The sequence below is a fragment of the Pseudoliparis swirei genome, chromosome 6, assembly GCF_029220125.1.
Source record: "Pseudoliparis swirei isolate HS2019 ecotype Mariana Trench chromosome 6, NWPU_hadal_v1, whole genome shotgun sequence".
Classification (NCBI taxonomy): domain Eukaryota; kingdom Metazoa; phylum Chordata; class Actinopteri; order Perciformes; family Liparidae; genus Pseudoliparis; species Pseudoliparis swirei.
The window spans coordinates 4419536-4432360 of NC_079393.1; the positions used below are offsets into that span (position 1 = coordinate 4419536).

At 44.8% G+C, this 12825-nt stretch overlaps 1 protein-coding gene across 2 annotated transcripts in view; it reads right to left on the reverse strand.

Annotated features, from left to right (window-relative positions):
• The window catches only part of LOC130194992 (transcription factor Sox-6-like), a 116685-nt gene that overhangs the window by 38520 nt on the left and 65340 nt on the right, over positions 1-12825 (reverse strand). For both annotated transcript variants that reach the window (XM_056416219.1, XM_056416217.1), the window contains one exon: positions 6790-6879. In XM_056416219.1, the coding sequence (XP_056272194.1) occupies positions 6790-6879 (90 nt within the window). The remainder of the gene's footprint in view (positions 1-6789; positions 6880-12825) is intronic.

A 12825-nucleotide genomic window follows, 5' to 3' on the forward strand; every position in this document is an offset into this window, starting at 1 on the left:
CAGCTCCTGTCAATATATGAAACGTCTCCCCGTTTTATCCTCGTTTATTACAAATAAACCTTTTACTTTTGCCTCATCGGAGGTGATTCCAGGATCACTGTAGAAAATAATAAACACAACTTATACTTATTAATAATTGTTTTTATTTATTATTTATTATTAATATTATTTTGTATTATTATTTTGTATTTATTTAAATTTATTTTTTACAATAATTGTAATTAATTAATTTGTTTATTTTTATGTATTTATTATTTATTTTCAAATCCCCTCGTCCCCTCATCCCTTCATCTCCCCCTCATCTCCCATCCCCTCATCCCTTCATCTCCTCATCTCCTCATCCTCTAAAACTATTATCCCCTCATCCCCTCATCCTCTCATCTCCTCATCCCCTCATCCGCTCAAACCTCTCACTCCTCTTCAGTGTCCACCATGAGGACATGTCCTTGATTTTCTGTGTGTTCTCCTTCTTGTGGGAACAACACACACACACACACACACATGTTCATCTTGTTTGTGAGAGTGTGTGTGCTTGTTCCACGCCAAAGTTGTATCTTGTTTCGAAGTTCTTGTTCTTCTCGTGTGTGTGTGTGTGCAGTGTGTGCAGTGTGTGTGTGTGTGTGTGTGTATGTGTGTGCAGTGTGTGTGTGTGTGTGTAAGGTCTCGCCCTGGGGCCATGGAGGGAGATTGCAGGGTGGCCCCAACACTACCTGCATACTAACAGAGTCTCCATTGTAGTCCTGTCAGGCCCCTATTGTACCCTCCCCACACACACACACACACACACACACACTACCCCTCAGCACCCCTGTATCAAAGGCAACATTCTCCTCTTCTTGTCCCTCTTTTTTCATGCTTTCATTCTTCCTTTTGGGTTTTCCCCCCAAACGACCTCCCCATCGGCTCCTCTACCCTCCTTTCCTCGTCTCCTTTCCTTTCCTCCGCTCTCCTTCTTTTCTCTCCTCTCCTCTCCTGTCCTCTCCGTCTTCCCTTTCCCTCTTTCCATCTCCCCTGCTCTCCTGATTCCTTTCCTCGTCTCCTTTTCTTCTTCTTTTCCTCTCCTCCACACTCCGACTATTTCTCTCCCTTCCTCCCCTCCTATCCTCCGTTCCTCCTTTCCTTCTCTTTCTTTGCTTTTCTCTCCTCTCCTTTCCTGTCCTCTCGGTCTTCCCTTTCTCTCTTTTCCTCGCCTCTCCTCTGCTCTTGTGATTCCTTCCCTCATCTCCTTTCCTTTCCCATTCCTCTCCTCCTCACTCCGACTATTTCTCTCCTCCCCTCCCCTCCCCTCCTTTCCTCCCTTCCTCCCCTGTTCCTTTGCTTTCCTCACCTCTACCTTTGCTCTCCTCTCCTGTCCTCTACGTCTTCCATTTCTCTCTTTTCATCTCCTCTCCTCTGCTCATGTGATTCCTTCCCTCGTCTCCTTTCCTTTACCATTCTTCTCCTCCTCACTCCAACTATTTCTTTCCTCTCCTCCTCTCCTCCTCTCCTCCTTCATTGCTTTTCCTTCCTCTCCTGTCTTCCCCTTCTCTCTTTTCATCTCCTCTCCTCTGCTCTTGTGATTCCTTCCCTCGTCTCCTTTCCTTCTTCTTTTTCCTCTCCTCCAAACGATTCCTCTCTCCTCCTCCCTCACTTCCATACTCTCTCTCTCTCTACTTGCTCATTTGTCTTTTCCGTTCCTTCTCGTCGCTCATCGGCTCCCTCGTCTCTGTCTCCTCCCCCCTTTCCCCTCTCCTCATCACCTCCTCCCTTGTCCCCTCTGCTCTAATCACCTTCCTAATCCTCCCTCCTTCGCCCCTCCCCGAGTCTCTTTTCACCGATTGAGTCTCGCAACACTGACGAATACTTTATAACGCTGTCACACAAACACACACACACACACACACACACACTCACGGACGAGTATTGCGTAATCGCTGTGATTCCGGCGGCGTGATTGGCCCTCGTAGATTTCGGGGAGCATTCCAAACTCTGCGGTTTCCTCTCAGCGCTTCTGGCCCTGATAATTATTTTCACACGTTTTCAGTTTTCCATCCATCAGGATTAATTTACCGACAGCACAGACACTCTAATGGCTTTATCTGTGTGTGTGTGTGTGTGGCAATCAAATGTTAAGTCATCAAAGAGCCTCATCATCGTCGTCATCAGTAATACAGATTTATATCGTAATTGCATGTTCTGTATTTTATTTATTTTCATAAATTTCACAATTGTATATTCTGGGAAATTATTTTTGATGATCGGAATTTATTTAAATTTATTTGCACTGCTTTTGTTTTTTGATTTAAATTTTTCAGCAAAACCACCCCAAAAAGTTTTATAATAACTCCGACTATGAAGAATAAGTGTAGACGGCGTAAAAGATAAACAATTTGAAATAGTGTATTTTCTAAAAGCATTCATTTGTTAGTGGGTGTATGTGTTAGTGTGTGTTTACATGTGTGTGAGTGCAGGACTCCCTTTTCAGAAACAAATAATGAAATAAATAATCTTTGATTCATGTTTTTATTATTCATCTATTAAGTTTAACGACGGAACATCTCTTCCCAGCCACCTAGACACACACATTAACACACAAACACACACTCTTCTGTTTCATCCGCGCTCTCCTAACTCCCAGCATTCCTCTGGATGACTACCCCCACCCCCCCTCGGTGTCAACACCACAACAGACTCTTGACTTCCATCACCGCAGACCGACGAGGCCGGCCACATTTTTGTCAAAAACAAGTGTCATGATCTGCCCGCGGGGGGGGGGGGGGGCATGACCATATCACGTTGGATCTGCACACGTTGGCGGCACATATGAGAATAAAAAAGTTGCATATATGAGAATAAAAAAGTGGCATATATGAGAATAAAAAAGTTGCACATATAAAAAAGTTACACATATGAGAATAAGAAATGTCCACATATGAGAATAAAAAGTTAAACAAATTAAGCGAGTATTAAATGTGTGCTTATTGCTGCTAGCTGTTCCAGCTGCTGCTCCTGACCGTATAATCAGACGCCGCCGACCCATCTGTTCGTCTTGACTTCATATGCACAAAAAAACAAGAAAGAACTTAAAAAACATGTTAAAGACGTGCAGGCACAGGTGGTGAAGAGTCTCAGCGGGGGTCCGTGACGCTGATAGCTGCTGGAATATTGATCAGAGCATCTGTACACTCGTCTCCACGGTAACCACGGCTCGATTGTTTTGATTCGGGTTCCGATGCACGCCATAAGGCGTATATATATATTTATATATTTACTTATTTTGCAGTCAAATTAGTTTCTTAGGCGGTTTGTATTTGGAGAGTACAAAAGTAATCGTACCGTATGTGGTCACATGATCAGTTAGACCTCGTCGACAAAAAGGAAAACGGTTTTTTCAGAGTTTATTTAATTATGTAGAATAAGCATTTAATTTTGTCTCCTGATCGTAATTAACTTAGATTTTTTTTGTCTGCAGTTTAAAATCATTATTTTTATTTATTCAGCAAAAGCACCCAAAATAAAAAAAGTTTATAACCGCTATAGTCAACTTTTTATCAGACAAAAATATTAAAGGAAAAAGGGTTTTTTCAGAGTTTATTTAATTATGGAGAATAAACATTTAACTTAGGAAAAGATCGGCACTGACTTAACGGAAAAATTAAAATCCAATGACAATTTTGAATAAATGTGATTTTTTCTCTTTCAAAATCGGCTTATTTACTTAATTATTATTTATTTGTATGTTTTATTATTATTATGCATTCTTACTTTTGAAGGTTGTAGTTCTGTAAAAATACCTAAATAAAATATCAAGTATAACATTTTTTTTAAAATGGGCTTATTTCTGAGGTATAGTATATGCGTTGGCCATTCACACTTCTTAACTGGAACTTTCTAAAGTTCTAAACAAACAAAAGTCCAAAGTCCTAAACTCTGATTGCACTATTACTGTTGTTTCCCGAGCGTGTTGCAGGAGAAGGAGACGCTCAGTGCGGCACGTTGTAGTTCAAATACAATACAAGCCTTTTTCTGGGATTCGTGCAGATGAAAAAAAAAATATTTATATATATATATATATAAATAATAGTTGTCTTACATTTACAAGCGCGGTGTGCGTTTCGAGTAAAGTCTTCAGCCTAAAAATAACTGTGACTGAACCAACAGGTCCAGGCTGCTGTGTGAGGAGACAGAGCAACAGTTGTGGGATAAAAAAATAAAAATAAATAAAAGACGAACAGTCTGTGTGTGTGTGTGTGTGTGTAGTTATTGATGTGCATCCATGTACTGGGACACGATATATTCATGCATGTTATTAGGTGTCTTCGACTAACACACGAGGAAATCGATGCACCGCACATTCCAGCTCCGCGAAGAGGACGAGCACGCCCTTCGTCTCGGTTGTAGGCGACTCGGTTTTCCGTCACGCGAGTACAAGAAAAACTAACGCCGCACGAACCTTTAACGGTCGGATACGCGAAATGACACGCATTTAATAAAAGATGACAAAAGATCAAATATACGAGCCATATTATATAATAAATCAAATAAATTGTGATATTTTTTTAGCAAATATGAACAAAAGAATGGAAAAAAATATCTGACTCCTGAGAATAAAGTCAGAAATAAATCTCAGAAAATTAAATATTGCAAAACCTTTCATGTAATTTACACTTTTGTTTAAAATAAAAAAGGAAGATGTAAATCTATAAAAACTAACGTTTTCATGAAAAGCTTCTTTTAACAACGGTATCAGACGTCAACCTCAAAACACCCAAGACCCGAGTAATGGAAGTTTAGCTTTAAAAATTGGTTTGCGAAAAAATGAGAAATTTAAAAACCTACAGCGGGAAAGATATAAACTCAAAAACCAAAGTGGCCTTGAACAGGTTATTTCATCCCTTTCTCATTTTCAGTTGACAGCACAACCCAACCAGAGAGTGGTTTTAAACGTATTGTGTGTGTGAGAGTCCGTGACTCCACGTGAAATACATATAAATATATCAAGAAAAATAAAGTCGGAAAGATCTGAGAGAAGAAGTGATCTCGCACTCGACCCGGATCTCGCAAAAAAAGAAACAGAAGAACGTTTTCTAAGTGGAAATCACAGGTCTGACTTTTAAATGAAAAGAAGTCGTCACAAGTGGATTTTCAACTAAAAAAAATAAATAAAAAGTAAATGTCTGAAAAGCAGCGATCGGTTCGATGTTTACTTCACGCAACAAGCGGCAAGTGGCGTTTAGCGAAAAGGTGTTTGAGAATATGCACTTTCGTGAAAGAGAGAGAGAGAGTCAGTGTTGGTGCTGTTCTACTGCAGAAGGCCCTTCACCCCCCCCCCCCCCCCCTCTACACACACTTTCCACAGAGGAAATGCTTTCCATTTCAACGGGAGAGACCATCACAACCGTTCTCTCTCTCTCCGAGCTCGCCCCGCCGAGCGGTTGGCGGTCGGCGGCTAACGTTACGGCACACGGACAGTAAAGGAGACAGAGCGTTTCTCCACTCCGACGTATCCGTCATCCGACGCAACGCCTTTCTCCTGCCAGTGCCTTTCGGTTTTTTCCTTTCTTCTTTCTTTTGAAGACGTTGTCGCAACACTTCATAAAAAAGTGCTATAAATCTGGTCCCTTCAGTCCACGCATCGAGGTCCAGAGGGACATCCGTCAGATATTGTTTCCTCGTGTCGACCGCCCACCCTTCAGTGAGCGTCGCACGACAACTTCCGTTCTCCAATTCTGAATGCAGAACATTTTGGGATCAAATTGTAAAGAAAGAAAATGGCTCTGGATGAGATTTTAACATAAGCCCCCCCCCCCGACTATTTTGACTTTCTTGAGAACGAGGTCTGAAATACATTTTGCCTGAGTGCGATTCATGAGGCTTCATGAATGCGCCGCCTCTCCCTCCATACACACCCTTTAATCAAAGTTACATTAATGACCCATGACCATTGACTTGTCTCCATGGCAACAGGTAGGTCAGCCGAACGCTCTTTTATTTTTCATACGCAGAAATATGCAGAAGATATCCACGGGGAGGGAGTTACAGCACGCCTGAATTTAGTTTGCTCTTAGAAATAAAAGGTGCTGGCTAGAACCATATAGGGTCCTTCAGCTTGTCCCCATAGGAGAACCCTTTGCGGTACCCCGGTAGAACCTTTTTTAAAGGTTCCAGCTAGAAGTCTATCAGAGGGTTAGATGAGCTGGAACCCCAAATAAAGGGTTAGAACCGTCTGTGAAAGGTTCCACGTCTAAGAGGTTCTACATAGAACGCCTCCATGGTGCAATGGTTCCACTCCGGAGGTTCTGTCCAGAACCTTTCCACCTACTAAAGGCATTGACACACATGGGGCGGGGCTTGTCTAACTTATTTATCGCAAAATATGTGCGTTCGTTGTGATAGCACAATTTATTTGACATAAGAATAAAGGTCCTTCAGAGTGCTTACAAAAACACACCTCAGGGGGTTCTATCAAGAACCCCTCCTCAATCCAAAGGTTTCATCTAGTCCACGGTTCCACATAAAGCCTGTAAGGGACCAGGGCTGATGTGGTGCAGTGGAACCCACAACAATCAGGGTATACAAGAACAGTTTTTCGGGGGGGGGGGGTTGTGGTTGTTTTCTTTTAACACCGATGCTTTCAACAATCCTCGAAGAACTCCCTTCTTCTTCAGATGAAAAGGGTTCTTAAGTCTCACAAAGAGCCCTTGAAAAACCCTTCCTTCAACAACAACAAAGGTTCTTCAGAAGCAAATGGTTCTAGAACCTCGGCCCTCGAGGAAGAACCCTTTAGGTAACCCTGGTGGACGCCCTTACCTTTGACCTCCCCCAGCAGCTCGTCGGCGTTCAGGCGGTCGACACGCTCCTTCCACTCCCTCGAGAGGAGCCTCTCCATGCAAGAGGGTTCTGCAAAGACAAGGAGCATCACCACCGTCACTTCAGAGGTTGTCGTTGTTGTTGTTTTAAACTGCTTCTGTAAGTTTGCTAAAGATGCCTGATAGGGCCTTTCAGCTTGTCCCTATCGGAGAACCCTTTGTGGTTCTGGGTAGAACCTTTTATAAAGGTTCCAGCTAGAAGCCTATCAGAGGGCTAGATGATCTGGAAGCCAAAATAAAGGGTTAGAACCATCTGTGAAAGGTTCCACGCCAAACCCCCTTAGAAAGGTTCTACAGAGAACGCTTCTACGAGGTTCTGTCCATAACCCATGGGGGAGGGGGGGGGGCTTGACTAACTTATTTAAGTTTGGTGTGATAGCACAATGTCTATGACATAAGAATAAAGGCCTTAAGGGGTTCTAACAAGAACCCGTTCTCAATCCAAAGGTTTCATCGAGTCCACGGTTACCAAATAACTGTGGCATACCAGGAAAAGAAGAGACAACCCGTTTCTGTGAATCGGTCAATGATACTGAATAGTCAAAAACAGGACAAGGAACCATTTCAAATAATCCTAAAAAAAAAAAAATCCAGCTGAGGGGTTAAGAATGTCGACATTGTTCCGTCTGCTCCTCACAATGTGTCTCGTAGCCTCAGGATAACGGACATCATAAGGTCTCATTTGTTCAATTGGAGACCCGCTGTGAACTTTACTGAGACAATGGGAACTCTTCAATTCTTCATCATGCGGATAGCAACGAGAGAGAGAGAGAGAGAGAAGGAGAGAGAAGGAGAGAGAGAGAGAGAGAGACATATCTGCACATGTGCAAGCATGAGTGTTTGGGTGTAACTTTTCCAACAAAAGAAAGATAGAAATGCTCAGAGTGAAGTGGAGCGTGCTGTCGGGTTGCAGCTCAGCTCAGTGCTCAGGCTCTGGTCCTCGGACTTTTTTGGTGACGTTCACGCAAATGTTTTCGTTTGAACTCGTCCGATAAGTTAGGATTCTACACGAGGAACAAGTCACTGCTTTGGAATGAATTGTCACGTTATCGTCTGACTACCCGTCTGTTCTCAAGCTGAAGACCAGTTCCATCTCAACCAGCTCCAATATAAAAATCCTGCTTCCGCCTCGACAGCATTAAGGTAATAAAGTCATAGCGTCCTTCAGCTTGTCCCCAGAGGAGAACCCTTTGCGGTAGAACCTTTTATAAAGGTTCCAGCTAGAAGCCTATCGGAGGGTTAGATGAGCTGGAACCCCAAATAAAGGGTTAGAACCGCCTGTGAAAGGTTCCACGTCTGAGAGGTTCGACAGAGAACGCCTCCACGGTGCAATGGTTCCACTCCGGGAACCGGAGCTGACGGTGACGGGCGCCATTGTGCTCCTTCCACAGGTGATGGTTCCACCTTCGTCATCCCGTCCCGTGTGTACGGACCGGAAAGCGCTCGACTTTCGTTTGAGTTTATTCTTGAAAAAATATTTTTTTTTGTGCCAGCGGACGCGCCACAGATGGTGTCACGGTCACGCAGAGCCTCATGCCGAAGCCTCAGTCACCAAGGACGTCACACACACACACACACACACACACGCACACGCACACGCTCAGAAAGGAGACATTCTTGGGCGCTGTGTGGAAAACATGCGCCTGAGGGCTTGCCTGATTTAGAATGGTTAAGTCGGACAATAGGTCATTTGTGGAGCCTTTATCCTGACAAAAGGCGCTATGGGCATTCATAAGAGCACATGGTCCTATTGTGTGTGGATTAATGTTTAGTTTGTGCGGTCAAGAGATGCCGGCCGAGCACCACTTCCTCGTTTGGAGTCCATTAAAGCCTCGCGTGTTTACAGTCGGATTATGACCGCTGTAAATAAGCTAATGCGGACGTCCAGATCACATGAGGACGAATGTAAACAGAGGGATGGGGGGGGGGGGGGGTGTAAAGTGCTACAAGACAAAGCAATAACTTTTTTTTAAAAACTGTAAATATGATGATTTGTCCTTATTATGGGAGTAAAGACAAAGGGTATTTCCAGCCAGATGGTCCACATTCCAGCAAAATAAGGTAATTAATAGAATTTCCCACCCTGAGGACGACGGAATCCACCCGATCCGTCATCGACTTATCGGACAGGCGACTCCGCTGGGTGTGTGTGTGTGTGTGTGTGTTTGGTTCAACGGGGTGATATTTACTGCCGGGCGGAGGGAGAAAGCTGGTGGATGGCGGGGTGGGGGGGGAGGGGGGGGGGGAGGGGCTTCATCATTCAAACACAATTAGGGGAAAAGCAATTTATGGGAGCACTTAGGGAGGAAAATACAACCTGCGACTCCAAGAAACATCAAGTGTGTACTCCGATGCACAATTTATACCCGAGCCGATAAACAGATCAGTGAGAGGGTGTAAGTGGGGAGGAAGAGAGGGAGAAGAGAGGGATGAGAGGGAGATGTTTTACCCTAGATGGCTCTCTATTTGTCCCCGCGACCGAGTCGGAGGATCAAGTGCTGTTTGGATTGGACGGTGGATAAAAATTCCTCGCCGTCCGAACGGCCCGACTCCATCAAGTGGGTGGGGGAGGGGGGACAAATTTCAGAAAGGATGGATGGTTTTTTTAAGGAAGAGGAGGGAGGGAGAGAGGATGAATGGAGTGAGGAGGGAAGGAAAGGAGAGGTGGATGAAAAGAGAGGAGGGGGAAGCGGATGAAGACGCTTGTTTCATTTCCTCTAAGAGTACGCAGCGTGGGAGATTATAGGAATGTCAGGAAGTGGGGGAATAAAAAAGGAAAGGAAGGGAGGGAGGAGAGCGAAAGGAGAAGATGAGAAAGCCCAGATACGAATGTGTGGATGTGCACGGACGATGATGAAAGGAGTTCTTACTTCTATCGTCTTAAACTGAGCTGTTTCTCTAACCTCCGACCCCGGAGATCAGGGGAGGAGGGATCGGGTGAACACTAACACAAAGTGGAGGAGAGACGGAGGGCGGGCGAAGGAGATAAGAAGGTGGATGAAGAGAGAGAGGGAGAGAGAGACAGAGCGAGAGAGAGAGAGAGAGAGAGCGAGAGAACGAGAGAGAGAGAGAGAGCGAGAGAGAACGAGAGAGAGAGCGAGAGAGAGCGAGAGAGCGAGAGAGAGAGGGAGAGAGAGAGACAGAGAGAGTGAGAGAGAGAGAGAGAGAGTTGTAGTAAATCAGCACCGAGGCAGCCAGTGTGCCGGCGAGTGTTTAAGGTAAACACACTTTTATCACCTGTTCCCCGCCAACCTGCCAAGAGACACTGTTTCAGGTGTTTTACACGAGCCACAGGCAGCTCACTGTGTGTGTGTGTGTGTGTGTGTGTTAGAGGCGAGCGTCAACACCCCCCAAAAAAACGCCGAAGCCAAGAACAACACTGAGACTGAGTCTCCTTCTTTCCCCCGTCGCTCGCCTCTGTTTCCAGGTGCTTAAGCGTTTTCTCGGGGAATCAACTTTTTTAATCCAAACGAGCGTTGAGTCCGTTCCCTTTTCCAAGTCTTCTTCCGATGATATCGTCAACGTCTAGCGACGTAAAACAACAACAACGCGGGCGTCTCGTGGGTAATGTAGGTGTCGGTGATGATGATTTATGCGGCCACCGCTAGACAATAAATGAACAATAAATATGAGTTGTGGCACATTTTAAATGGTATGGTTCGTCACCATGGTTACTGAATTCATCCACAACCGTCCCAGGATCCAGACTTGATTTCTGGACTATTTGCTAACAAGCGTAGCGTTAGCCTGTTAGCAAAAAAAGGAAATTATTATTCCCCTCCGATTTCCCGAAAATCCACCTCAAAAAGTAACGCGTGGAGAAAAAAAAAAGTGGAAAAACTGCGATGCAAATTTCTGAAAAAAGAGAGAGATAGAGAGATCCAAACCGGTGTAAACAGCGGTTTCTACCCTTATAGTGGACGCTCTCATTAATAAACTAGAACGGGCACTCGGTAGAGCGCATACCTTCGCATATCACAAGATTGGGCATTGAATTATGAACATTTTGGCATTAGTTGCATGCCAATTGGATAAAATTTGACCGCGCAATGGTAAAAAGAAGATTTTGACCTTTTCATGACCTTCACCTTGACCTTTGACCCGATTGATCCCAAAATCTAATCAAATGGTCCCCGGATAATAACCAATCATCCCACCAAATTTCATGCGATTCGGTTTAATATTTTTTTTGTTATGCGAGTAACACGCATACAAATAAATAAATAAATAAATAAATACATGGTGATCAAAACATAACCTTCCGCATTTTCAATACAAAGGTAAGAATGCTTCGTTTCCAGTCAAATGTTATACCCCCCCCCCACGATTTCCCAGAAATCCACCTCAAAAAGTAACATGTGCACGCACATTTTGACTCAATAAAATCAGTTGTAAAGCCTTTAAAAATAAAGAACGAACCCCCGAAACGCCGTGGAGTTGCCACGGCTACGTGGCGGGATGCTACTTTTTGACTTTTTATCCTGTCGAGTTGGCAGGAACACGATAAACGACCATCTAGCTGTCCGTGACGTGAAATATCACACGCGACACATCGTTACACCGAGACCGGGGCTCCGAGTGTGAAATCAAATACACAGCGAGAACAGAAACCCTCCAGAGAGACTTTCCACGTGTCGAGGGTCTCCACTCCAGAAGCCCTCCGGGGTTTGGAAGCTTTATTTCATTCCCGTTTTTTTTTTCAAATTTATATCTCAGACACGTCAAAAGTTGCCCCCGTTAATTTCCCCCGACACGTGGCTGGAAACAACGGCGTCTGTTCCACTTTCTCTCTCACACGATGCGCGGCGGCCAAAAGCTCTTAAAAAAAAAGTCTGCGGGCGAAAAAAAACGCGCCAAGGTAAAGAGAAAAAAGTAAAAACATTAATCTGAAAAATTAAGTTAATGGTAACAATAACAAAGAGCGAATGTGTTGGCGGGCGCCCGGCGTGCGAGGAGCGCACGGCCACGGGACGAAAGAAAGAAGGGATTTTCATTTTGACGCCTTAACGTCGCTACTGAGCGCGTGCAAATGGAAGCCGACAGCTACACTTTGCACTTCTAGATTTACGTCGGTGGTGTGTGACTTCAGCTGAAGGACCCCACAGGCATCAGAGAGGACGGCCGCGAGAGAGAGAGGATGAAGAACGCACGGGACAAAACACGGGGGGGGAAGAAAGATAGAGATATCAAAGTGGGGGATGGGGGGAGGGATGTGAAGAAGAAAAAAAGGAAGAGAGGAAGAAGGATAGCGAGCGGCTGACGGGGGCGAACGAGAGAGAGAGAGAGAGAGAGCAGCTGTCCTAACAGCTGGCCGGCAGGATTGATGTCTCAGTGAAATAAAACTCAACATATGTCCAAACATGAGGAGACGGGCCGGCCAAGAGGAGGAAAAAGATACACACACACACACACACGGATATGAGACACACACACATACACACACTCTGAAGCACTCGAACACACACACTGATTAAGGAATGCCAGCACGGTGCTGAGATGTTTAATTGGAAGACGTTAAAACACACACACACACACACACACACACACACACACACGTTCAGCGGGCTATCGGGCGTTCGCTCCGGCGTCGTAAAACCATTAAAGTGCGGAGCGGCGGGCCCGGCTGCGTGTTAGCGCGGTGTCCGTTTCACACACACTATTTTCATCTGTCAGATGACACCCGGAGCCTCTTGTCACACAGAACATGGCCATGAGAAAAGCAGCCGGGGGGGGGGGGGGGGGGTAGTTGCCCTTTTCAAACATCAACCCCCCTCTCTCCCACACACACACACACACACACACACACACACATTCTTGTGCTCTGCTGCTCCGTGATCTGGACCCAGCTTTTCGGGGCTCTGCGACCACATTTCGCCGACACTGAACCGATGTTCTGATCCAGGTGGATTTATGACGAGCGCCCCAAGAATACACTTTAAATTATGAAAAATAAAATAAAATACAAATAAAAGTTTTT